The sequence below is a fragment of the Coptis chinensis genome, chromosome 1, assembly GCF_015680905.1.
Source record: "Coptis chinensis isolate HL-2020 chromosome 1, ASM1568090v1, whole genome shotgun sequence".
In the NCBI taxonomy this organism is placed as follows: Eukaryota; Viridiplantae; Streptophyta; class Magnoliopsida; order Ranunculales; family Ranunculaceae; genus Coptis; species Coptis chinensis.
In genome coordinates, this window is record NC_141456.1 from 31,928,757 (window position 1) to 31,955,130 (window position 26,374).

Below are 26,374 nucleotides of genomic sequence, written 5' to 3' on the forward strand. Positions count from 1 at the left end.
ACTGGTATTGCATAGGGGGCAAGAAAAGTCCCCCTCCATCTTCCAAGAAGCCAACCTATCTCCCATAGGTAAGGCATTCATATAGGCTTTCTATAAGAACATTTGAATGTTGGTTGGTATTTTGGTTTTCCAAAGGAGGTAAAGCTAAAAAATTGATAAACAAATAAACAAATAAAATTGTAAAACCGTTTGGAAAGCTAAAAAATTGATAAACAAATAAAACTATCAGAGTGGATGTCGACTTGTGATCATAAATATACTCTTTTTCAAAATATCATAAGATATTAAATTTTCCATGTTTTATTAAAAAAGTATTAGAGGAAAACAAAGTTGTAAAATTAGTAAATATATACCTTTAATTTTATTTTACCCCCTCTCTCTGTCTCTATCACCATTGATACAATTTATTAAGGTATTTGTTACTGTCGGACCCCAATTTGTGTTGGGCGGACTCTAAAAAAAAACGATTATTACAAGTGTGCCATTGGTTTAAAAAAAAAAAAAAAACAATTATTACAAGTATGTTATTGATTCCCAAAAAATTGAATTCAAAACCCCAAACTTAAATGACCCGGCTTTGGATTCGTTTGGACTAAGTCACAACGACTTGGCACACCGTTTAGGACTTAGTCCAAACGACGACCACCCGGTCAAGAGCCCAAAAACATAACTTTGAATTTTTTTTCAAAGTTCAAAACCATTGACGTAAAACGTCGTTTTGCCCATGTCGTTTGGGATTTTGACTTATAAAAAAATGGCCACACCGTTTGGACTTAGAAAAATCCCCAAACGATATGGCCACATTGTTTGGACTAAATCTCAGCGATATGGCCACACCGTTTGGACTTAGTCAAAACGATGTGGCCATGTCGTTAAGATTTGAACTTTGAAAAAAATTCAAAGTTACGTTTTTTTGGGCTCTTGACCAGGTGTGTCGTCGTTTTGACTAAGTCCCAAACGGTGTGTGTGCCAATCGTTTATTCTAATCAAAAACGACTGGCGGGGTCGTTTAAGTTTGGGGTTTCGAATACAATTTTTTGGGGACCAATGACATACTTGTAATAATTATTATTTTTTTAGATTTTTTGAAACCAATGACACATTTGTAATAATTGTTTTTTTTTGTGGGAGTCCGCCCAACACAAATTGGGGTCCAGTAATAGGACCTTTATTAAGTATCTATTTAGAGAATTGAAACTTAAAAGATGAAAAATAAAATAGTTGTGTGCGGACTAGTTCAATTTTTTTACACATATTTTGTTGTAAAACACTGAGCTATAATCTTTATTGTAAATGATGCCAAAATAAGATTTTTACCTTTTAAAAGGTTTACTCATATGCTGTGATTTTTATTTTATTTTATTTTTTTCCACCTAAAACTACAAATAAGCATGAAAAAAAACCCCCACGTTTATCGCCTTGTGTGCGATTTTGGGTCAAGTCCAATTGAATTTCATCTCATTAAACAAAACAAAAAAAATATAATAAAATGTTATAAGGACCCTCCAAGTAAGAACCCCACTCAGAACATCAAAACGACTGCTAAAAAGTAAAAACCATTGTTATGTGTACTTTTACAGTTCATTTAACAATTTGGACCACAATGCAATGTTATAAAATATAGTTTGTGTAATGTAGCAACTATTAGAATCCAAACTAAATTTGTTTGAAAAATAACAACATTGGGAGCAGACAAGTTTAGCCGTTCCATTTTAGAGATGTGAACACCAATTTAAAAATAACTTTGGAGACATGATAATTTTGTACCGTCCCACTTTTATAATGAAAAAAAAAAAAATCTTATTTTTACATAAAATAAAAATGGCACTATTGCCTTGGATGCTCTTAGGTTATATACGGAAGTTTGAAACTGAAGTCCAATTGGCCTGCAATCTATAGTACTGCTCTTGTTTCGACTGATTTCTCAATGTCCCAGCCAAAAAAGAATTCCCGAAATTTCAGTTGAAATTTTGACCATTCCAACGAAATTATTAAAATCAGGGCTTTCTATCTTTCTTCTTCTTCTTCCTTTTTAGCTCATTCCTCAAAACCTCCTTAAAACCCTGAACATAAAAAAAAAAAATGGCGAAGAAAGAAGTCGGCAGTGTAGAAGCATTGAACAAACTGAAACAAACAGACCCACCTTTATTTCTAACACCATCGACTGAACTATCACAAACAGCAAGAAAAGCATCACAGTATTTATTCTCATCACTAAAACCATTTTGTCCTAAAGTTTATTTCCAAAGTTTGTATCTTGATGGTTATGTTGCTGAACAAATATGGCAACAGATTGATTTACAGTGTAAGCCTTTAGTGAAGAAGTTGAAAGGGGAAGTTATTGAGTTTGAGAAGAATCCTGATGAGGTTTTGAGACTTTTTGGTGTGGAGAAGAAGAAGGGAAGGGGTGTGGAGATTGAGGATGGAGATGAGGATATTGAGGATGTGGGCAGTGATGAGAATGAGGAGGAAGGGGAAGATGAGGAAGATGAGGAAGAGGAGGAAGGGGAAGACGAGGAGGAGGAAGAGGGAGGTGGGGAAGGGGGTGTTGAAGATAGGTTTTTGAAGTTGAATGAATTGGAGCAATATATGGAGGAAGATGAGGCGAGGGAGTATGGTGGTGAGGTTGTGAAAAGTAAGGTTTCGAAGAAGAAGAAGAATGTCCATGAAGAAGAGGAAGAGGAAGAGGAAGATGAGGAAGATGAGGATGACGAGGATGAGGATGATGAGGTGAGAATGATTTTGAGTTTATATGTTTGTTTTTTACATATGATTTATGGTTTATGAAATAATTTGTGAAAAAAAAATGTATTGTAGTTTTCGTTTGTTGAATATGGTGCAGTTTCATTTTCATAGGATTTTTAATCTTTCATTTCAAAGAATTATGTTCAGCTTAATTAAATTTGTCTTTTCCGTCTTTTGGGAAAGGGAATGAAGTTTTTAGAAGTATATGTGCTTCTGCATTTCCTGCATTTTATGGCTTGCCATTTGTTAATACTAGAAAATGTATATAAAAGTTGTTTCGGTTTGCATTTCCTTTTGTTTATTAGCTTGGAGATTTTGGGGACGATGGGGAGGATGGTGATGACAAGCTGGGAAATGCGAGGTGAGTCTGTTACCATGACTTTTGAGTTCGGACTGCTGACTGGCACACATGTCTTTGTTACGTATAAGGAGACCTTGTTATTGTGGAGATTCTCAAGTTAAGCAAATTTATTTTCAGATATGAAGATTTTTTTGGGGGCAAAAAGAAAAAAAGTGTTAAAAGACAGTCTAATATTCACAATAAGCCAGAAGACGAAGAACAAGAAGATGACAAGGGAGATCACAAGCAGGTATTTTTTGCATTTGATGCATGTTTTGTGAGTTAGTGGAGAAGTTCCTAGACATAGTTTGGAAGAAGTTTTGACTGTTCACTTCTTTTGGTCTGGTTTCTGTGACAGACTAAGGAATCCCTTTCAACCCATGAGAAAGAGCTTCAGAAGCTGCACTCTAAGATAGAACAGATGGAGAAAGCAAACTTGGACCCTAAAGCTTGGACTATGCAGGGAGAGGTAAATGTTAATCTATTATTATTGTTACTTGTTAGTTAGTTTTCTCTCTTCTTTTGTTGGTCATTTATTTGATTACCAACAGGCAACAATTTTTCTCTTGAGTTATATAACACTTGAGGTTTTACTTTTTAAAATTGGATCACTCATTGGACTTGGGTTTTTTTTTCGTGACAGGTGACTGCTACTAAAAGGCCAAAGAACAGTGCACTTGAAGTTGATTTAGATTTTGAGCACAATGTAAGACCCTTGCCAGTGATCACAGAGGAGGTTACCGCGTCACTTGAAGACTTAATTAAAGAAAGAATTCTTGAGGTAAAACTTCCATTAGGTTACCTTTTTTTTTTCCTTTCTTTTGCTTGTACTTGTTACCTCTGTTGTGCCAGGTAGTCCTGTTTCCCAAATTCCTCTTTTGTTTACATAAATCACCACCTCCCCACAGTCAGTAGTATTTGACTGGCCAGCATAGGACCTATTTGAACAGTGCGTATATACCTTCAAATTATATGGCATACAGCCTTGGATATTCATCTTTTCCCACCGCTCGCTCGATTAAAGTGAAAAATACCTCCAAGAATAAACCCTTTCTGGACGTTTAATGTACTTAATGATATACAAATACATAGACTTGGACATTGTAAAATTAGAAACTGAAAGATTTCATTTTTTGTTTTAACTCTTATTTTCCTTATAAGCAACCCCCTCCCACTAACAGATGGGCTACTGGAAGAAGACTGACACATACAACAGTTGAGCAAGGATCTTGCTTGATATGAGAATAAAGTTAGCAATAACTTAGTGATAACCACACGAGTCACTAGAAATCTGTGAAGTGAATAAGTACCGTGCATAGTTGCGTCAGAATTAAGAACATCTATGCCATTATGTGTACTTTTATTTATCATTTCACTTATTTCATTATGTATACTTTTATTTATCATTTCACTTATATCATTTATCGAGAGATCTTTCTCTGTTAATATCATTACTGGGATAGTCTTTTTATTTCCATAATTTCATCAGTACTTTTAATACTTCATAAAACTTTTGGATTTAAATTCCAAAAGAATAAAACAAAAATGCAAGTATGCAATCAATATTTGGGTGTTTCTTCTTGAGCTGTACGAGACATACTTCTCATATGCAGTTCTTTGAGGGGGTGTTAGGTGGAAATCATGTTAGGTGTAATTCTTATGTCTTAGTCTGGATTGCCTCTAACTGCACTTTTCCTACACAGACGCGGTGATGAGTTGGAAATGAGTAGCACCCATGCTTACTGTCTTATCATTATCGATGAGAGCTGTTATGTGTGGCACATGCCCTGTAAATTTAGGGTAGGTGCAAGTTCTCCCAGTTTATGACCTACCATGCTATTAAGTGGAGTGGATATAATTGATTTTGGATAATGGAAAAGAGGAAAACGTATCTGTTTCAATAATGAAGAAAAATGGTGCACCCTTATAGAGGCAACGAGGTGTTATGGGGAAATAGGTAAATCCACTCATTTGTGGCTTAGTAGTTGGTACAACCAAATTCATCATTTTGTTTGGTTTGCACAAGCAAACAGTTATTCCAAGTGTCTGTTTTATTTCACATTAGATGTCAATAGTAATATTTCTCCTCAATATGGCACAGCAAGAGAGGAATAATTTATAAGGAAACTTAGCCTTCCACAACGATGCTGAAGAAAGGCAGGTGAAGTAGTGGTAACTGATGACTAAAGCTGTGCAAACCAAAATGAAACCCTAGTAACAACATCCTGGATTCAGCAATTCCTTTTATCAATATAACATGGCAAAAGCTCAATATGGCCAATTGGCTATCCATGTCCTTTTCATTTTTCTTTAATTTTATCCTTTCTTTATTCACACTTGGTATTCATTGTTATCTATGTTTTTCTTTTGGTTTTATATATCCCCTTGGATGTGTAGCATCCAGATATCGAACTATCCATTATTATAACTGTTTACTACTACAGATAATTATCATCATCGTTAACATTGCCACAATTGGTTGAGCAATAATAATATGATGCATTATTTCAGGGTCGTTTTGATGATGCTGAAAGGGCAGCTAGCTTACCATCTAAACGTCTGAAAGAATTGAAAGAGATGGTATGCATTGTTTCCATGTAAAGTAATTTTTTCTTCAGGAGGACACATTTTCTGGTGACCGTTTTGATCTAATCTTTTCCATTTGTCCTTCTTCAAAACTTTCAGGATGAGAATAAGAGCAAGAAAGGTCTTGCAGAAATATACGAGGTCAGTATTTGCTAATGCCTTGTGGTATTTTGTAAGTTATATAATCTTGTTGTCAAGTAATGGTGCTGTGTCCTCGAGTTCTAAGCTACTGTTTGTAGTGATCAGCTAGATCTTGTGGGTTCTGTTATAACTTTGATTTCTTCTTATCAGCAAGAATGTAACTCTAATCCTTTCTTTACCAATTGCAGGAGGAGTATGTGCACCAGACGGGCTTAGGAACTGCTCCACTGTCTTCTTCAGATCAATTGAAGAAAGAGGTTTGAGTTTGAGTTTTAATATTTTTATATCCATTTTTAGCGACCAGTCGACAGAAATTTACCTTAAGCTAATGTACGTACTATTTTGATTGCACTTACTTGGTGAACTTCCCGTCTCCAACTCTCTTGTTTAAGTGGAGATAAAGTGGATTGCAAACCAATGATTTAACGATCCCAAAAATCATACATAAATATAATGTGCTTTGCTGTCAAATTTTTCCTGAATGTGACACAGATAAGATTCCTCTAAGCTATAATTTCCTATGTACTTAGTATCAAATGGGCTTAGGCAGTCGGAACATGTTGATTCTCCTTTGGTAGTATTGTTCTGTTAATTCTTTTAACTCACCTGGTGAAGTGCCTATACATGCTCATTCCACTCTATATTTGTTATAATTCAACTCACTTTAGCATTTAGTGGGAGTTGTAACTTTTCCCTGGCGTCAAACAGCTTGTTGTTAAACCACAGATCATACTATGGCATAGTATTAATGCGTGTAGCAATACTGTACTTTATACTTCTCCCCGCTGTGCTTCTTGCTTCTACAATGTTCGTCCATACCCAGGGGGTATCTTGAGGTATCGTCATTACTCAGAAGTGCTTTTCCCTCCATGTGCTGTTCCCATACTACCCATTGCACCCAGAGCTATCACCTTCTGAGGCCACTTTACACTATTAAAGTCTCCACAGACAGCAAAGCTTTGAGAAATTGCTGCTAATAACCGTGAGATCATCCCACAACCGTAAACTTCCGTTCCTACCATTACTTGTGTAAATGACGCTCAAAACAAAATGTTTATTTGTTCGTAAGAGTTTTATCTCACTGTATTAACCAGATCTGTAAATCTCAATTCTCACTTCCATCAGTTGGTTAGAGGTGAAAAGAGAGCAAAAACTGCGCTTTCCTAGAGAATGGTTGGGGAAGAAGGCTAAAAGTCAAAATCTAAAGAAATTTGAGAAACTCAAACCGTTTTAGCATATTGCGTTTTATCTGAAATAGAAAGAAAGTTGGTTAAGTTTTATCCAAAAGCAAGATCTCTCTAATATAGTTCCACACTAAGTTGCAGAGCTCTCCATCTCTCACTTAACCTTTTGACTTAGGAATATGGTATTGTGGCTGCTTGGATTCAAGCCCAAGTCTCCACCCTAAGGATAGCTATGTGGAAAATGTTTATTTTATTTTTTTGTTTTAGTTTCAACTCTATTGATTAAGAAACTATAGTTTCAGCTGTTTTATTTATTTATTATTATTATTATGGGGGATTTTGACTTAATCCCCAAAACTATGTAGCGTTTTGACTAAACCCCCCATTTTTAAAATCATTTGAGTTTGTCCCCCACTCCGTCAATTTTGTTTGTAACAGACGTTGATATTTTATCTATTGACCATTTTGCTCTTATGATATGATAGAGCCGTTGGGTTTTATTGTTTTGGGATTTTTTGACTTAACCCCCCACAAATATGTAGCGTTTTGAGTTTGCCTTCCCGTTCAATAGGCTTTGGAGTTTTGTAAGTTTTGTATAAACCCCCAAAAATTTAGCATCGAATTTGAGTTTACCCCATTAGCAAAATTGAAAAGAAAAAAACTAAGGAGAAAAAAAAATATTTCTCCCATATAGGGGTGTGCACGGGTCGGGTTTAGGTCTAAATTGACAACCGAACCGACTCTATCGGTTTATATTTTTTTGGAACCGAACCGGTTGTGTTATACTAACCGAACCGAACTAATTTCCAGTCGAATTGATACCCGAACCGAACCAACTGGGTTACGATTTAACCGATGTTAATTGACCCAAACTGACTAGGGGTAAACTCAAATTCGATGCTAAATTTTGGGGGCTTTATACAAAACTCTAAAACCTACTGAAAGGAGGGGCAAACTCAAAACGCTACATATTTGTGGGGGGTTAAGTCAAAAAACCCCAAAACAATAAAACCCAACGGCTCTATCTTATCAGAAGGGCAAAATGGTAAATAGATATAATACCAACGTCTGTTACAGACATAATTGACAGTGAGGGGGGGCAAAACTCAAATGATTTTAAAAATGGGGGGTTTAGTCAAAACGCTACATAGTTTTGGGGGGTTAAGTCAAAATTCCTCTATTATTATTATTTTTTTATAAAAAAAAAATCCAGAAACTATTCTGAGCATGAAAATCATTTCAAAGATCTAGGCTCGTGTCTATAATCATGTTTCCCTTTTTTGTCCTCCGTTATTGTTTGTGTATGGTACTAGTGCCACATTGTAAATTTGTAGAGTTGTAGACCTAAGTGTTCCCTAATGTGTGGGTGGTTCAACCTGTGGCATAGAGATTTCAATGCAAGTGAAACTAATTGACTTAAATCTTACCTCAATGACTTCTGAAACTTATTGTCTTTATCTGTGTTCAGGCACAACTACTCTTTGACAAACTTTGCTTGAAATTGGATGGTTTGTCTCATTCCCACTTCAGGCCAAAACCGGTATTTATATATATATATATATAATTTTTTTTTCCCTTTTTTCATGTTGAATGCTAATAATACTTTTGCTTGTTATGTATTTAACATTCCAGTAATATCTTGTTACTTATTTAGTATGTGGTCATATTGAACAGGTAATTGAGGATATGTCTATTCAAACAAATGTTCCTGCTCTTGCAATGGAAGAGGTAGAGACTCTCTACTACCAAACTCTAAGATTCTTTTATAAAAAGCTCTGACGGTAGTACTAATACACAGACTTAATTGTATTTTTGAGTTGAAGCATATTTTTCTTCTTTGCAGATTGCACCTGTTGCAGTCTCAGATGTAGCAATGTTGGCACCTGAGGAGGTTTTTGCTGGTAAAGGAGACATCAAAGAGGAAGCAGAGCTAACACAGGAAGAGAGGAAGCGTAGGAGGGCTAACAAGAAGCGGAAGTACAAGGGTAATTTTCCTGTTGTCTTCTTGCTTCATTCAATTGCGTATGATCCATTCGCTAATGGTCATTAGACCATACAAAAGTATAGTTCCCATCTTAAGGGTCACATGCCATATATGATTGGTGCTGTCATGGACTCATGGAAGCTTAAGATCAGTCTCAGTCAATCCATTTTGGGGATCTTTAAGGTCTCAAAATCATATTTCATCCAGCCACATTGAATCCCTTCACATCCTTCTAGGTGATACTGATAACTTGACGTTCTGAATGGATTTAGGACAAGAACGAGGTAATAGCTCACACCTAGAAAAAAAGAAGCGATAATAGATCACTAATAAAGAATGTTACTCCATATTTTATGTAACCGTTGTCTAATAAAACAATATCAAAATGTTTCTGTGGAATCTGGATGAGGTGTAGATGTGTCTAAGACATTGTGAACCAAAACCACATAGGAAGATCGTGTACACATACACCTCCATGTATATTTATTTTATTACGCTATTTTGACTTTGAGTTGCAGGAGTGACATGTAGTGGAGATCAAGCCCTTACTTTTTCTGAATGTTGAGATATACATGCCTCTGTGGTAGCTGAGCTTTCCCCTAGAGAAAAAAGTGCACCTTTTAATCGTCTGTGTGTGTGGACTCCTTTTAAATTATATTATTGGCATTATTGCAGTTGAAGCATCTAAAAGGCTGGTGAACAAAGTACAGGGGAACAGATTGCCTGATAATTCCAATGGTAATTCGTAGTTCTCAATTCTACAAGCCCATCTTTCTTCCCAGTTTTTTCTCAATGATCTTATTTTGAAATTTACAGGAACGAAGGCATAATCATGAAATAGCTTCGGAGGATTCTTTCCGTTATCTTGGAATACACCTTTCGAGGTCTTCAAATAGTCCTGAGGAGCCTCCCTGTATTCAGGTTTTATGAATGCTGCCGAGTTTTTGACAGATGGGAGAATCAGAGAACAGAGACACAACATTAAGACAAAACGTACAAGGGAATGGAGAAACACCACCAGCGAAGGTGTTAAAAGTTACCATTCATCTGAGTTAATTAAGGTTGTATTAATTAAAAAATATGGTTGTGAGTTGTGACGTAAGTTTTGTATTAAGCTCATGGCTTTTTCTTTTCACAATTTTCACATTAAATGTTGAAGAATTGGGCAACCCTGAAAGGTATTTGGGTTTTAGTTTTTTCAGTTAAGAAGTTCGGTCAACACATCGTACATTGCTTGTGGCACTCAAATTAAACCCAATAAAACTTGTGGAATTTCAAATGTGATTATTAGGAAATTTGAAAAGGAATTTCAAATGCATGAAACAAATCTCAGTCTAAAACAGGCCTCTAAAACTGTTACAGAAAACCATTTAGAAGGGTCGACCGAAAATTGGAATTTGTTTCTGATATGGGAAATAAATATAGTCAATTTTCCTCTAAAGTACTTAGACACTGAGATTGCTGACTGCAGGTTCATATAACCAGCAAAACACGAAATGCCAGAACATGAGATGATGAGGAAGCACACATATTGGGGCTGAAGTTGCAATGTTGTTGGCACAAAGTTGTATTGACATGAAGGCATATTGTTCCAGATAACGAAGCAGTCATTGAGAATTTGAGATGATTAAAAATGGTGACCTTAGCAGATTCTCAGTGTTTTACCTTTCATTTTGCAAACTCTGTCATGTCCTATTAGTGCTATCTTTTTGCCTTGCTTCTGTGCAGAAGGCCCATCTTTTAGCTCAATGAATTCACATTTTCAAAAAAAAGAAAAATAGGAAAGAAGCCGACATGACCATAAATTCCTAAAAATGCAGGGAAAAAAATAAGAGAAGTAACACCTCCATGCAGTTATCCGCACATAGAATTTTACAAGCTAAATTCTTCCTTAAAATCAGGTTTATTTCAGACAGACTACAAAATTTTAACTCACAAACAAAATACAAAAATGGAAAACAAAAGTCTCTTGCTCTAATCTTCTCTTTGCAGTTACTTTATACTAGGGAAGCTTCTGAAATCTAATTTCGTTTTAGATGCCCCTCGAGTCTCTCGATTGCACCACCAACTCCGCCCTTGACCCTTTCATCTGACTCGGAAAACGCAGACAAACTTTCTTCATTTGCCTTCTCCACAAGCTTCAAGTGAACCCAACCTGTAAAAGGATTGTCCCCATAGATTTAATTCAGTTGTATTCAATCATGCTCCTAACTCTTACCAACATAGAACAGAAAATCCACATAAAAAAAATCCAAATCATTAAGTTTATTGTCAGTTGATTTTGTCATAGGTTTGGAGTTCACTGGAGTGCCTAGTTGGTTGATCTAAATCTAAAACAAATTGATATCTATAGATGAAATCAGAGAAAACTGATTTCTAAATCAAATCAAGTGTTAAAAATGAGCTGGATTTTTTTCAAAATCAAGTTGTTTCAAGAAGAAGAAGAAGAAGTTCAATTTTCAACCAGTTGCGCCAGAGAGATGACACTCTCGCTAAAAAGAAAGTGAAAATGTGGTTAACCAAATTGGTTTGGCTCATCCTGGATACGTATAAATCTTACAGGTCCTGTTTCTCCCGACCATGCACACCGAAACGACGGCACGAGTCAAGTTGTGTTTTCCAAGAAGGAAAAACACAACAATGCAATGTGTGTGGTTGGGTGAAAGAAAACAAGTACTTGTTTGGCAGCTTTTTATAATTAATCCCATGTTATAAAAGGAAGAACACCATTACCTAACAACTAACAGACACCCTATCGTCCATTTAAAGTAGTTCTGAATTGAATAACTACAAAAATGTTCCACATCTAAACCATAGAAATGTCAATTCTTCACAGTTATCCTAATGTAAGAGGAAACTTATTAAGATTTGGAGCAGAAAACGGGAGGTAAGTTACCAGATAGTTCGTAATAAACAACAAAGATATGAATCTATTACCCAGTGGAAAACACAATGCAACTCCTAAAATTGAACCCATCATCGCATTTCTGGCACGCCAAAATAGAGAGCCTGGCACTGAGACAAAGGAAGTGATAATATCAGCCACAGAAGATTACCAGTTTCAATAATTTCTCTTACTCATTCTGATCTTGAGCAAACCTGGACAATTGTGTATATTAGTATAACACTTTTAAGCAAACAATATCTCTCACATGCTAAAAAACCATCCTTTGGAACAGGAAAAAACAAAAAAAGATATGAGAAAAATACCAGAAAAGAAAACGCTCAATTACCTTATTATCAATTAAGTTTTTTTGTTTTTTCTCCTTTTTAAACAACACATTTTGCGTGAACTGACTCCATTTTACAGCAAGTATCGTCTCAGCCATATCTTTCCTATCATCTTTAAGCAAATATGTTAGGAAGGATATGGTCAGAACTCAGAAAATATGTCTAAAGGCTTAACAAGAGTACGCTAATCTTTCCAAGTTCTGAGAATACCTATCTGACAAGGACATTCCATCTCACATTTTTTTTCCCAATGTTCTGCAGTTCTACTCAAAATAGCATTTGGGAATTATTAATTTACTTTGACGGAACACGCCATAATTAAAAGATGATAGAACAACACAACCACATGGCCATGCTGCTTCAAGATTCACACCACAGTTTGAGATATAGGTTGATGTATATCTGATAGTAATAGGGTGTATAATGGGTAGCTTAGACGTTTGAACGGGAAGACCTCTCACATCTTTTGCCATGGTGGCCCCTTCAAAGTACATCTCTGGGCATTAGGTTTAAGGATACCTGTAAGATACATTTTGTAAGCATAACATGTCTAGGTGTTCCAAGAAAAAGAAAATAAAAGGTAAGTGAGGAATTATAAATCTCCGGGCTTTCCTCTCTTTCATACACAGAGTTGCATCTTTAGAGTAGTAGTCACCTTTTAATCTATCTCACTTCATGTTAGCTTGCCACTATACAAACATATTTGGGACATCTGACCTGGTCTAGAGGTGGCGAAGTGCAGCCTGTATTAGCTAGAGTGAGAGTTGTGCAACTCAGAACCAAAGCCTCTGTATCACATTACGTTGGCTTGCTAGATGATCAAAATGGTTAGGACAATCTAACCTTGCCATGGTGAATGCAGCCTTTTTGGTCAAGCGGTATAGCCTATGATGTGATACAAAAATGGTACAAAGAGAGGGTACTGGTTTAGGTGCAGTCCAATCAAACCTGATACCAGTGGCTGCATGTTGAGTGATACGCCCCAGGTTTTTTTCTCCAAGTGCGGAAACCCCAGGGCCAGACAGTGTGGAATGCCCTCACCTCCAGAAACCTGGCTGCGGGAGTAAAGTAGAGTCTATATCGTTATCTACTTATCTATCAAGGTGACATTACTTTACGGTATTGATTATCAAATAGTCCACTAAGGACAGACCATTGTTTGGAGGAACTAGTTTTTCAGTGGGTGGCAACTTATAGGGAAGGAGTCCTTGTTTTTTTCTTTCTTTTCTACAATGGTCTCTCCCTCTCCATCTTTAGTAGTGGTATGATGCTTTTCTCGGTACTTTTGATGAAATATGTAATACTATATTTAAAATTACAAGGAAGAAAAGCTGAACTCCAACAATCGTAAATGACGCTTGAGATAAATCTGCTATTTCAGCAGGTGGCTTTTAAATTACTTTGAACACTCATAACATGTTCTATAGGAAGACCGATGCATCTAATAAGAGATCAGGAAGCTTGAATCCAATAATTACTGGCTAGAACTAGAAAAAATTACAAATAGGAGTTTGAGTTCCTTACTGATGAGGCCAAATACTGCAGCAGTAGCTGAACCAGCTGCAGCAACATTGTAAACATCATGAACACCCCGTTTTTCAGCAAGCAGATTTTGTAGGCCACAAAATGAAGCCGTGAACATTCCGAGGCGGACTCCACCAACTATTGACCCACGAGTTATTCGAATGAACCGTTTCTCCATGGCATCTCTCATCAATCGGTACTGCTCGCGTTTATCGGGAGTGCTCCCCATCTTTAACGTCACTTCTGCATCCTTGCTCTGTCAAAAATGATAACAGCATATTTTCACTGTTCCATCCGACAGGTGAAGGGATGTTAAAGAAATATACTTACAACAGATGCAGCAGCTTCTTTGCCACCTCCATACAACAAGCCAGCAAAAAACCCAACAAGACTCGCAGTTGCCCAGTTTACAGTTCCTGCCTTTCTACCCATTACCTGATTTAATGACAAATTACGTAAGGAATACTTAACAATATTAAACTGACCTTCACTCTCTTGCTTTTTTTCGACTTGAGAGAGAGAGAGTGATCAATTTTTCAGTTTAATCTTGGGCCGGGTGAAATGGACAATAAACTGATCCATGGTTCGAAATTTCAATTTATCGATTTAAAAAGCTACGGAATTTCACAACCGGGTATCGGTATTTTTAGTCTGCTCGAGACAATGTTGATAGGGAGATCTAGTTGGTTAACGTTTTATTAGGCATTGTGATTTTGAACTTTGACACAATTTAGCAAAACAAACCACATAAAGAAAAGCAAAGACAAATCAACTATATTTGTGAAAACCACAATTGAAGATTTTATTGATTCCACAACGACCACATGAAGAACTAAAGCAGATGGATTGCCGTCATTAGTGAGGGAGGACAGACCATCATAACTATAACTTTGACATAAACAATAAAAGATCATTCGACTCAAAAGACAATGTTCATAAGAAGTTATAATTTTATGATAGAGAAAAGAAAATTTTAGGACAGTTAAATAAAAAAGCCACATGAATTCTCCATGCTGATTATTGGTATCAAGGTAGTAGAGTAGTAGCCATACTAGAACAACAAAGAATATGCGAAGCCGACTGGACTTAAAATAAGTTAGTGGGCCAAAGCCCAAAAGGCATATCCGTCCCCCACCCAAACCCTAGTTTGTACTTGGACACTATATAAACAAACTTGACCTCAAAACCCCTCGTCTCCACCCAAAAACCGAAGCCGCACCTCAACTTGTCTCTTCAATGGGTAAGCAAAAATGAGTAATCTATTTCTCCATTTTTCAATCTAATCGTTTTGTTTTTATTTATTGTAGCTCGTATTAAGGTTCATGAACTCCGTAACAAAACAAAAGCAGACTTATTGACCCAACTCAATGAGTTGAAAGGCGAGCTTGCTTTACTCCGTGTTGCTAAAGTCACTGGTGGTGCACCCAACAAGCTTTCCAAGATGTACGTGGCCTATTCTCCATTCATTTTTATGTATTTGTGGGTTGATTTGTTTTGTGTGTTTGTGTAGTAAGGTGGTGAGGTTGTCGATTGCACGCGTGCTGACTGTGATTAGTCAGAAACAGAAAGCTGCTTTGAGAGACGCTTACAAGAACAAGAAGTTCTTACCTTTGGATCTTAGGCCTAAAAAGACTCGTGCTATCCGTAGGCGTCTTACCAAGCATCAGGTAGTTCGTTTATTTTTTTACTATATTGTGTGTGGAAATTAATACTGTAAATTGTATATAATTCTGTTTTGTAGGTTATAATGCGTAACTGAAAATTGAAAATTTTCGATATGTTGTAATGGGTTGATCTGTAGTGTGTTTGATTGACATTTCCAAAACTGTAAAAGTTGATTATAGTAGGTATGATGACCATACGAGTGTTGGAAGTATTCATGTATTGGAAATGTTGAGCTTTAGAGTCTAGTATATAAATGATGTAAAGTTTGGTTTATGTGGACAAATTAGTTCATTATGTGATAGTGTTTTTTTTTGTAAGTGCTTTTGATTGCAGAGTCTGTTTCATGTATGTGATTATATTGACATGCCAGTTGATCATGTGAAATTATATTCACATGTAGTGGGAACTATATATTAATATCTGCGGAGTTGTAAGAGTTGAATTTGAAGAGGTATAATTAAAAGATGAGCACTGGAATTTGCTATGAGCATTTTCGAAGACTGGGTTTTGCTTGGGGTATAAAAGTTTATTCCAGACCCCTGTTCAATGATTTGCTCATGGTAATTAATGAACTTTCCCACTATATGTCTTAATTTATGAACGATCCCAAATCTCAATTGATTGTGTAATTTCAAATTTGATTTTTCTCCATGTGGGTAGTTTACATGAAAGGAATGGCTTAATGTTGTTTTCTTTACTTTCAGTATGTTATGTCTGATTTTTCCCCTGAGCACTCTTTTTTTCCTCTTGAATTGCTGAAGTCTTTAATTGGTTTGTGAGTGTTATTTTTTATGGCTGTTGGACCGCTGCATATTGTGGATTTGTAGATATTTCTTCGGTTATTTATTTTTGAATAATAAATGTTAATTGTCATAAAAGAACAGCATATCATCCAGAAAATGTGGTCAATTCTACTTATTGTGATTTTCATATTCCATGTTGATCGATTGATGTATACAAGTTACTCATCCTTGATACGTGTTTACCCCCAACAGAACTTACACTTACACTTATCATTAAGGGTTGCAACTGAAATTGGTTGGAATGTCATAAATGAGTTTCTCATTCACGCTTTATGCATGTCTTACAATTGCATCTTTCTTTTGCCTAATGCCTTCGTTAGAATAGCTGGCATTTGCTCTTTACATTTAGCATTGAGCATTGTATTCTTGTTAAATGGCGGACTCTTTTACTGCAGGCATCACTGAAGACAGAGAGGGAGAAGAAGAAAGAGATGTATTTTCCAATGAGGAAATATGCAATTAAAGTGTAAGGAGGGAGCTGGATGTCAGAGCGATGCGGTTGTTGGTAGTTTTATCTCTGTAGGGTTTTTAGTTACTTCTGAGCTTGACAATGGGATTTTTGGATGGATCTCTTTTTTGAGATTCTTATCATCAGAAGTTGTCTTATTTGTTTTACAGATATCTGAATTTCATTGTTTTCCCCTTCAAATCTCAGATATTAAGTTTTCTATTTTAATTGGAGATTTCAACAGCACTAAGTTGGTTTGTCACTCTTCTTTATTTAGCAGATAATTTTTTTTTTATCACTGATCAATGGTTTGTGCGGGGGGCGGACTTCTGATGTGTGCCAAGTGAGAGCCTTGTGCTTTCTTCACTTATTTGTATTGTGGTGTCAATGTGGTTTGTTTATTAATTATAGTGCAGTAGTTTTCAGAGGGATTTGGGCCTCTAAGGTCTTAAGAGTTAAGACAACTTACCCCTCAAGGGTGGGTGTGGTTCCAACTTAGTTTGGTTAGATTCTCATAGGGCATGCTAACCGGTCTGGGTATGATTGTGGTTGCATTTATTTGATGATCGTGAAGGTAAGATATTGTGGGAAGTTGTTTAGTTGCCTGGGAAGTCGGAACTTAGTTGGGTGTGTTTAACTGGGTCTGAGGAAAACTGTGGATGCAAGTATTCAACCAAGGCTCTTTATTACCCAAGTAATCTCCTCAACCGTGACTTGTTTCATCGGTATCAGAAACAATAGGCTTTCCCATACAAAAGCTCCAAATCTAAATCTGGTTGGTTCGGATGAAGTGAGAAGAATTGAAATGAAAAGTGGCTAATCATATGGGCACTAATTTCATATATTGCACGTAACTCTGTGCCAGTGGGTAGGATTATAAGATTTGTGTCGTTCCTTCTTTTTTCTTTATCGCTACTGTGAGGAAGTATCTGTTAGAACTTTTCTCTTTAAGGTGTAACTACATAGATCATATTATCATACACATTACACAATTGTTAATTGTCGAATTACGTCCGAGTGACATTGAGAAGACTCACTAAACTGTGATCTTAAAGTAACATGACTGAGTCATTTACATGTCTCAAACCACACGTGTCAAGTCATGACACGTGTATAAAGTGAGTATGGGCTTAACGATATGTGCAGATACTTTTTGGGCTTAAGCGTATTTCTATTATCATGATGGGCTATAATAGAAATACACCCATAATATATAAGTTGAGGTCCCCACCCCAAATCTTATTCTGATTCTCATAAGTTTTCCATCCACTGTGAGAGAACACAAGAAGGGTTTTGGAGTGGAAGACAACAACGTTCCGCTGCTGCTTATAGGACTTGCTTGATCAACGCTATGACTTCAGGTATGTCCTATTATTATTTGGTTTTCTTTATTGATTGACATGTATTCTGGGTATTGGAGAAATCCTCACAATTGGTATCAGTTGCCTAGATGTTAATCATGAAGAAAACATACAATTTAATTTTATTATTGTGTAACATTGAGTAAAAATCGAGTTTTTTTTTTTTAAGTTATGCGGTTAAGTTTGCGAAATATTTTTTTCGTTTTTTATCGGATCACCGAATCTGTTCCGGTAAAAGGATTTCATAGGGTCGCAAGTTCGTTATCCAAGAATCATGTTCATAAGGTGGATGACGGATTTCGATTAATATGCTTTGATTCGTTGCCGATAACCCGTTAAAAACTTGCTTTTTTCTCGACTTTAAATCCATGGATCTTTATAATCTATCTTTGGATTGTGCTGAAATTTGGTGGGTAGGGTCGTACTACACTCTAGATTATATCTGTACGGTTGGATTTGTGTTTTCATCATCTGGTGGTGGCGTTCAGGGGTGGCAGTAAGGTTGCCAAAGGAAAAAGAGTTTTGTTTTCCATTACTGTTGCTTCAGACTCGAGGAAGGTGACGATGAGTTGTCCTTGCGTCAACTCGTCGATCCAAAATCTGAGTTTTAATTGCGATTCAATAGTTTTAACAGAAAACATATCTATTTTTTTAAAGGCCTGCCACTCAAAGCCCAACACTAAAAGCCCAATAAACCAACTTGACCCATAAACTATATTAGGCTTGGGTCTAACCCATGTATGCCAAGTCTGACTTTGCAAACAAAGTTTGACTTGTGTTGACCGGGTCCTACTCATGCTGAATGGACCTAGTTTGACCCGGTTTTGGGCCTATTTGGTATTTTTTGGGCCCAATTACCTTATTTCAGTTGTATATATATACCTTGTTTTAAGTCCGTTTTGGGCATATGAATAGTCAAATTGAAGTGTTTTTTTGGGCCCAATAAAGTAGATGGACTTAAATTTCAGTTTGATCATGTTTGGATTTATGAGCTTTGCTATTGGAATTTTCTTTTCTACTATTATCATGTTAATTAATAGAATTGAATAATAGCATGTTCCAAACATTTTAAAATTAGCAATCTAAACCATGAAATTTGGGTAAGTTCAACGTGATACACTGCCTAAGTGGCCTCTTTCATGGAAAATTTATTTGGGTTTAATGGTAAAGTTTATTAGATTGTATATGGTTGCGTCTTAATCCATGCAAGTAATAATCGGCCCAAAGGAAGTTTACTATTTTGGCCGGATTAGTGACGGTATAAGGTAATTAATATATGTAAAATAATTTTAGGAGTTACTTATGCATTCAATAGTCGGCCCTAAGGAAGACTTATTGTTTGGCCAAGCCTAACTTTGTTTTACATATGTCGATTAGCCTTATGTGTTTAGAGGAAACCACTTACACGTTAAATGCTTGTCCAAAGACTTGAATTATAACGGTGTGTTAGGTTTCTCATTAAGGTCCCCTACTAAAGTTTTATAAATGTTTTTTCTTTCTTGTCATTTGTCTATTTGATTATTAATTTTCATTTAGACTAATGAATGCATGATAATATTACAGTTTATTATTGTCTATGCATTAAAGAAAATGGCATATGTATTAATGTGAGTTATCTTTTGTATCATGTTCAGTGAATACATCTTCTATATCTGCCAATTTAACTAGTATTCCAGTTCTTACTGGTTCCAACTTTACAAAATGGAAAGAGCATGTTCTAATCGTTCTTGGATGTATGGATTTGGATTATGCATTACGTGTTGATGAGCCTGCTAACCTTAAGGCTGATAGTGGAGCTGAGGAAAAGGCTACCTACGAAAAGTGGGAGCGCTCCAATCGCCTTAGTCTTAGTATAATGAAGCACTCTATTTCAAAACTTTTAGGTGGTGCAATGCCTAAGGAAGAAAATGCCAAGAAATTCCTAAATCAAGTTCTTGAGACCGATTTGTTGCATCGGAAAAAAGGTGGAGGCAAGTGCGGCTCCTTAGCAAACTTGTCACCATGCGGTATACTGGCAAAGGAAATGTTAGAGAGTACATTATGGAAATATCTAATCTTGTTGCCAAAATGAGGGCACTAAAGTTGGAGTTCTCTGATGATCTCCTTGTACACCTCATTCTTATTTCTCTTCCTGCACAATTTGGTCCCTTTAAGATCAATTATAATACTCAAAGGGAGAAATTGACTCTTAATGAGCTCATTGCTCAGTGTGTGCAAGAAGAGGAAAGGCTGAAACAAGAGAAGACAGAAAGTGCTCACTTGGCCACTTCCTCTATTGGCAATTCAGGCACTAAGAAAAGAAAATGGAATAATAAGGGTAAAGGGATTTGCAGATAATGCGACACCACAATTGAATCACGAAAGATAAACGTGTTCAAAGCTACTTTACATTACTTTTGTAAGAAACCTGCAGGTCACATTAAGAAAGAATGTCCAAAGTATATAAAGTGGAAAGCAAAGCAAGCAGGTAATGAATTTAGTTTTGTTTGTTCTGAATTAAATCTTGCCGAAGTACCTTCTAATTCTTGGTGGATAGATACGGGAGCAACTATTCACATTAGTGTTTCCATGCAGGGTTGTCTAAGGAGCCGCAAGCCAAGTGATACCGAAAGGTTCATTTACATGGGTGATGGCAATAAGGCATGTGTTGAGGCCATTGGAGTCTTTAGATTAAAATTAGAGTCTGGTTTTTATTTGGATTTAGATGAGATGTTTATGTACCGCCTTTTAGGCGAAATTTAATTTCTATTTCTGTTTGGACAAATCTGGTTATACTTGTTCAGTTGGAAAAGGAATATTTAGTCTCTTTCAAAATTCAAATCTTATCGGTCTGAGCTCTTTGATTGATAATCTATACAAGTTAGACTTGGATGCCTCTCACTTAAGGTTAAATGAAACTTTGCATGTTAATAACTATGGTACTAAGCGTAGATTAATTAATGAGAACTCCTCTACATTGTGGCACAAGCGTTTGGGTCATATTTCTAAATAGAGAATTGAAAGGCTTGTGTCAAATGGAGTTCTTGGTGCCCTTGATTTTTCAGACTTTAAAGTTTGTATTGCATGTATAAAGGGTAAACAAACAAATATAAGGAAGTTTGGTGCCAGCAGGAGTTCAAGTGTCTTAGACTTGATATATACCGATATTTGTGGTCCATTTCCTACGGCTTCTTGGAATGGTCAACGGTATTTTATCACGTTCTGAGGCGACTATTCTCGTTATGGGTATCTATACTTAATTCATGAAAAATCACAGTCACTGGATGTATTTAAGGCCTATAAAGCTGAAGTTGAAAATCAACATTCTAAGAAAATTAAAGCTATTAGATCCGACCGTGGTGGTGAATACTATGGTAGGTATGATGGAAAAGGCCAACATCCAGGACCATTTGCAAGATACTTGGAGGAATGTGGCATCGTTCCTCAATACACCATGCCAGGGACTCCACGTCAAAATGGTGTATTTGAGAGACGAAATTGGACTCTAAAGGACATGGTTAGGAGTATGATTTGTCATTCTACCTTACCAGAGTCTCTTTGGGGTGAAGCCTTAAAGACTGCAGTATATATCCTTAACCGAGTACCTAGTAAAGCAAAGAACTAAAACCCCATATGAATTATGGACCGGAAAGAAACCCAAGATAAGGCATTTACATATTTGGGGTTGTCCAAAGGCTAGGCCATATAGGCCTAATGAAAGAAAAAACGGACTCAAGAACGCAGGTTAGTTGCTACTTTATTGGTTATTCGGAAAGGTCAAGGGGTTTCAAGTTTTATTACCCCTCTTCCAATACCCTAATTGAGACGGATAATGCCAAATTTATTGAGGATGTTGAGGATAGTGGGAGCACACAACAAAGGAATATTGCTTTTGAAGAAGAGCATGTTGATATTCCTTTAATGGATATCCACAGAGATGAGTTGATCACACCTGTCATTAGGCAGGATGCGGTTGTAGATCAACCAAATATTCCTGAGTTGGCCCCAGCTATTATAGAAGAACCTCAACAAATTCAATTGGAAGTGCCAATAAGGAGATCAACTAGGGAGCGGAGAGCAGCTATCAATTCAAATGAATATATAGTCTATCTCCAAGAGCATGAGTTTGATATAGGAATGGAAAATGATCCTTCTACTTTCATTCAAGCCAAACAAAGTGCTCACTTCTTAGATTGGATGAATGCCATGATAGAGGAGTTAAAGTCTATGAAAGACAATGATGTTTGGGATCTTGTCGAGTTGCCTAATGGAGTCAAACCCATTGCTAACAAATGGATTTTCAAAACCAAAAGAAACTCAAAAGGCAGCATTGACAGATATAAAGCACGTCTTGTTGCAAAAGGCTTTACTTAAAAGGCAGGCATTGACTATAAAGAGACTTTCTCTCCAGTTTTATCGAAAGACTCTTTTAGACTTATTATGGCACTTGTAGCTCATTATGATTTAGAGTTACACCAGATGGATGTTAAGACAGCTTTTCTGAATGGTGACATTCAGGAGACTATCTATATGAGGCAACCTCATGGTTTTGAGTCCAAAGGCTCTGAACATTTGGTTTGTAAATTAAAGAAATCCATCTATGGCTTAAAGCAAGCATCTCGTCAGTGGTATTTAAAGTTTGATCACATCATTTCCTCTTTTGGTTTTAAGGAAAATGATGTGGATCAATGTGTTTATCACAAGATCAGTGGGAGTAAATTTATTTTTCTAGTGTTATATGTTGATGACATCTTACTAGCGAGCAGTGACATAGGCCTTTTGCATGAAACCAAGCGATTTCTTTCAAGGAATTTTGAGATGAAAGATCTTGGTGAAGCATCTTTTGTGCTAGGCATTGAAATTCATCGTGATAGATCACGTGGCATTCTAGGCTTATCACAAAAGGCTTATGTTGAAAGGGTGCTAAGTAGGTTTGGCATGCAAAACTGTGCACTAGGTGATGCGCCCATTGCTAAGGGTGATAAATTGAGTTTGCTTCAATGTCCAAAGAACGATTTAGAGAAAGAACAAATGCAAGATATTCCTTATGCATCAATAGTAGGGAGTCTTATGTATGCTCAAGTTTATGCAGCGTCGGATATTGCGTCGTGGTAGCTGGAATGCTAGGCGATACTTAAGTAATCCAGGGAATGGATCATTGGAAAGCGGCTAAAAAGGTGATGCGGTATTTGCAAAGGACAAAAATTTTTATGCTCACATACCGCAAAACCGATCATTTTGAGTTGATTGGGTATTCGGATTCAGATTTTGCTGGTTGCTTGGATAGTAGAAAATCCACGCCCGGTTATGTTTTCATGTTAGTTTGGAGGTGTCAGATCATGGAAAAGTGTCAAACAAACACTAATAGCCTCCTCCACTATGGAAGCAGAATTTATTGCTTGTTTTGAAGCATCAAATCAAGTAAAGTGGTATAGAAATTTCACACTTCGGGCTTCATGCAATGGGTTTCATTGAGAAACCATTAACAGTTTATTGTGATAATAAAGCCCATGAGAACTTTATTCCAAGAACAACAAGAGTTAACAAAGTCTAGGCACATTGACATCAAGTTTCTTGTCGTGAAAGAGAGGGTTAAAGATCATCATATGACAATTGAGTATGTTAATACAAATCTCCAGATAGCTGATCCGCTAACTAAGGGCTTACCACCTAAGGCATTTAAGGAGCATGTAGCTCGTATGGGGGTGGTTAGTCCTTCTGATGTTTCATTTTAGTGGGAGTTTGTATTAATTTTTTGTTTACTATTGATGATTATTTTTTTTGAAATAAAGTTATCTACTTATTCATTTATGGTTGCGCATATAAAATTTGATTAAGTAGAATAAAGAAATCATTATAAATCATAAGGTTGGACCAGTTGAAAATGAACATGTTCCGGGATCACATTATATGTTATTTTCATGCTACACATCCATACTTAATCTATGTCGTTGGAGATATTAGTATTGTGACCACAGATGGGTCAAGTCATGCTAAATGTGGCAAAGGCTGCTGTGATCATATCCTATATTTTTATTTTCAATGGACCAGATTGTGTTTTTTGAGACGTCACTCATTATTTCGACAATAAAATTTAGAGCTCTTAAGGTCAACATTGTTTAATATCAGGTTATGACCTATGTGGTACAAGTGGGAGATTGTTAGAACTTTTCTCTTTAAGGTGTACCTACATAGATCATACACATTACACAATTGTTAATTGTCGAATTACGTCCGAGTGACATTGAGAAGACTCACTAAACTGTGATCTTAAAGTAACATGACTGAGTCATTTACATGTCTCAAACCACACGTGTCAAGTCATGACACGTGTATAAAGTGAGTATGGGCTTAACGATATGTGTAGATACTTTTTGGGCTTAAGCGTATTTCTATTATCATGATGGGCTATAATAGAAATACACCCATAATATATAAGTTGAGGTCCCCACCCCAAACCCTATTCTGATTCTCATAAGTTTTCCATCCACTGTGAGAGAACACAAGAAGGGTTTTGGAGTGGAAGACAACAACGTTCCGCTGCTGCTTATAGGACTTGCTTGATCAACGCTATGACTTCAGGTATGTCCTATTATTATTTGGTTTTCTTTATTGATTGACATGTATTCTGGGTATTGGAGAAATCCTCACAGTATCGTGTATTAAGCTCCCCTTGTCCAAACCAATCATGCCGTGGTATACCCTTCATCTGCAGAACCAGTCATGCTTCCTTGAGTATATCTTCTTCTTCCATTAATTGCTGCTCAGTTGGCTCTATATGCAAAGCTTGTCCTTGTTGACATTCATCAAGTTTCTGTTTAAGTGGCCAATTTGGTATCTAAGTGACCAAAATGCGTGTGGTTCCATTAAGTTAATCCCCCTCGACATTCAGATAAACTCCTGCAGAGTATAAGAAGGCGACCCTCTAAAGTTTACATCCATAGCTTATTTGATTACCTGTTTACACAAGGTATCAGATGCCCACATCACCTCAAACCGAAAGGGCCTTCTCAATCAGTCTTGGATTCTCCGTTTAAACATGCATAATTTTGTGATCGATTCCAATGTTGTTTTGTGAAGAACAATTGCATTTTGGAAGGTTTGGCGCAAGAATCATTGCACATAGCTCCATCAATTCTTTTGGAAACTACTGATCTTTGAATTTTTGTTTATTACTTCAAGTAAAAATTGGGCCTATGAACTCCATATCAATCAATTCGCGGTTGTTAATTAGGTCCTTCAAATGTTTCAAATTTGCCAATTCATTCTTGGTCTTCCTCGTTTTCTTCAACAAATTCATTCACTTTCGCACAAAGCCAAGCAGTGTCCACATTCGGTTTGAAACTTGGAAGAACTTCCCATTGAGCTCGACGAATTGGAAACTCGGGATTCCCATATATACCAGAAAAGTACCACAAAAAAGAGTTCTTCCAAGTTACTGATGATCAAAACTCGAAAATCTAAGCAAGGCCACAAGTGAAGACTAGCTCTTTCTGCCAGCTCCGACCCACATTAGTTAATTCAGATTGGTATTTAAGCTCATAGGGCCATTGTGAGGTTAATTGGCTAATAACTAGTTTTCAAACCCGTCCTACGAACGGTGCCGTTATATTAAATTATTCTAAAAAATATTAGTAAACTATGCATAACTATGAGATATAAAAATTATATTAATCACTCATTTAAATTTCTTGCACCACTCTCTATAAAAAGGAAGTACCAAACATTGATAAAACTCATCGACTTTTTGTTGTTGTTAGGTTTAATAATAGAAGTTTGATTGAAGTTTTGTGAGAATGCCCAATGTGGCGAAGATAATATTGAAACTACTTGAATAGCAAAACATTCTCAATCATAATAAAGAATTATGATAAACACTACTAAAAATGCAAAACTATATTTGTTGAAATATTTATTCCGCCTACATATAATGCAAACATGTTTTAAGGTTATTAGTTAAATATATTTGCATCAAGTTTATGATTTTCCATTAATTATTCTTTGAGGTTAGTTCAATATAGTACGTTGTATTCAGTTTCCAATTTCTTGTTAATTATTCTTTGAGGTTAGTTCAATGTAGTTGCATCAAGTTTTCGATTTCCGTTAATTATTATTTGAGGTTAGTTCAGTGCAATTGCATCCACTATATGATTTATCATTAGTTATTCATTAAGGTTAATTCAGTACTGTTGCATCCAATTTTCGATGTTTCGTTAATTAGCTTTTGAGATTAGTTAATTGCATTTGCATCTAGGTTCCAATCTCATGTTAATTACTCTTTGAGGTTAGTTCAATACATCTGCATCCAGTTTCTGATTTCCCGTTAATTATTTTTCTAGGTTAATTCGATAGTTTACAATTTCTAGTTATTTATGCTTTGAGG

At 36.3% G+C, this 26,374-nt stretch overlaps 5 protein-coding genes across 6 annotated transcripts; 4 read left to right on the plus strand and 1 right to left on the minus strand.

Moving 5' to 3' along the window:
• Positions 1-1,852: 1,852 nt before the first annotated feature.
• LOC147523498 (U3 small nucleolar ribonucleoprotein) lies at positions 1,853-10,201 on the plus strand. Its single transcript, XM_086598862.1, has 13 exons — positions 1,853-2,730; positions 3,051-3,106; positions 3,224-3,335; positions 3,444-3,554; positions 3,729-3,866; positions 5,597-5,665; positions 5,771-5,812; positions 6,001-6,069; positions 8,465-8,536; positions 8,671-8,724; positions 8,840-8,981; positions 9,656-9,718; positions 9,797-10,201. Exons 1-13 carry the CDS (start codon positions 2,083-2,085, stop codon positions 9,808-9,810), a joined length of 1,590 nt encoding a protein of 529 aa, XP_086454988.1. The 5' UTR covers positions 1,853-2,082; the 3' UTR covers positions 9,811-10,201.
• A 649-nt stretch (positions 10,202-10,850) lies between these two features.
• LOC147523499 (Mitochondrial import inner membrane translocase subunit Tim17/Tim22/Tim23 family protein) lies at positions 10,851-14,330 on the minus strand. 2 transcript variants are annotated; one of them, XM_086598874.1, is made up of 5 exons: positions 14,066-14,293; positions 13,736-13,991; positions 12,673-12,730; positions 11,918-11,995; positions 10,851-11,135 (listed from the first exon to the last, which is right to left on the minus strand). In XM_086598874.1, the coding sequence occupies exons 1-5, from the start codon at positions 14,165-14,167 to the stop codon at positions 11,099-11,101; spliced, it is 531 nt and encodes a 176-aa protein (XP_086455000.1). In that variant the 5' UTR covers positions 14,168-14,293; the 3' UTR covers positions 10,851-11,098. The 2 variants fall into 2 exon arrangements, with proteins under 2 accessions (XP_086455000.1, XP_086454995.1); XM_086598869.1 differs by lacking the exon at positions 12,673-12,730 and having other exon boundaries at positions 14,066-14,330.
• Positions 14,331-14,666: 336 nt separating this feature from the next.
• On the plus strand, positions 14,667-16,913 carry LOC147523500 (large ribosomal subunit protein uL29). The gene is made up of 4 exons (XM_086598882.1): positions 14,667-14,975; positions 15,043-15,178; positions 15,246-15,402; positions 16,599-16,913. Exons 1-4 carry the CDS (start codon positions 14,972-14,974, stop codon positions 16,671-16,673), a joined length of 372 nt encoding a protein of 123 aa, XP_086455008.1. The 5' UTR covers positions 14,667-14,971; the 3' UTR covers positions 16,674-16,913.
• Positions 16,914-18,002: 1,089 nt separating this feature from the next.
• LOC147523501 (uncharacterized) lies at positions 18,003-20,349 on the plus strand. The gene is made up of 3 exons (XM_086571281.1): positions 18,003-18,012; positions 19,647-19,982; positions 20,033-20,349. Exons 1-3 carry the CDS (start codon positions 18,003-18,005, stop codon positions 20,347-20,349), a joined length of 663 nt encoding a protein of 220 aa, XP_086427407.1.
• A 1,356-nt stretch (positions 20,350-21,705) lies between these two features.
• Positions 21,706-22,365, plus strand: LOC147523502 (uncharacterized). Its single transcript, XM_086571288.1, has one exon. It carries the CDS (start codon positions 21,706-21,708, stop codon positions 22,363-22,365), a length of 660 nt encoding a protein of 219 aa, XP_086427414.1.
• Positions 22,366-26,374: the final 4,009 nt, after the last annotated feature.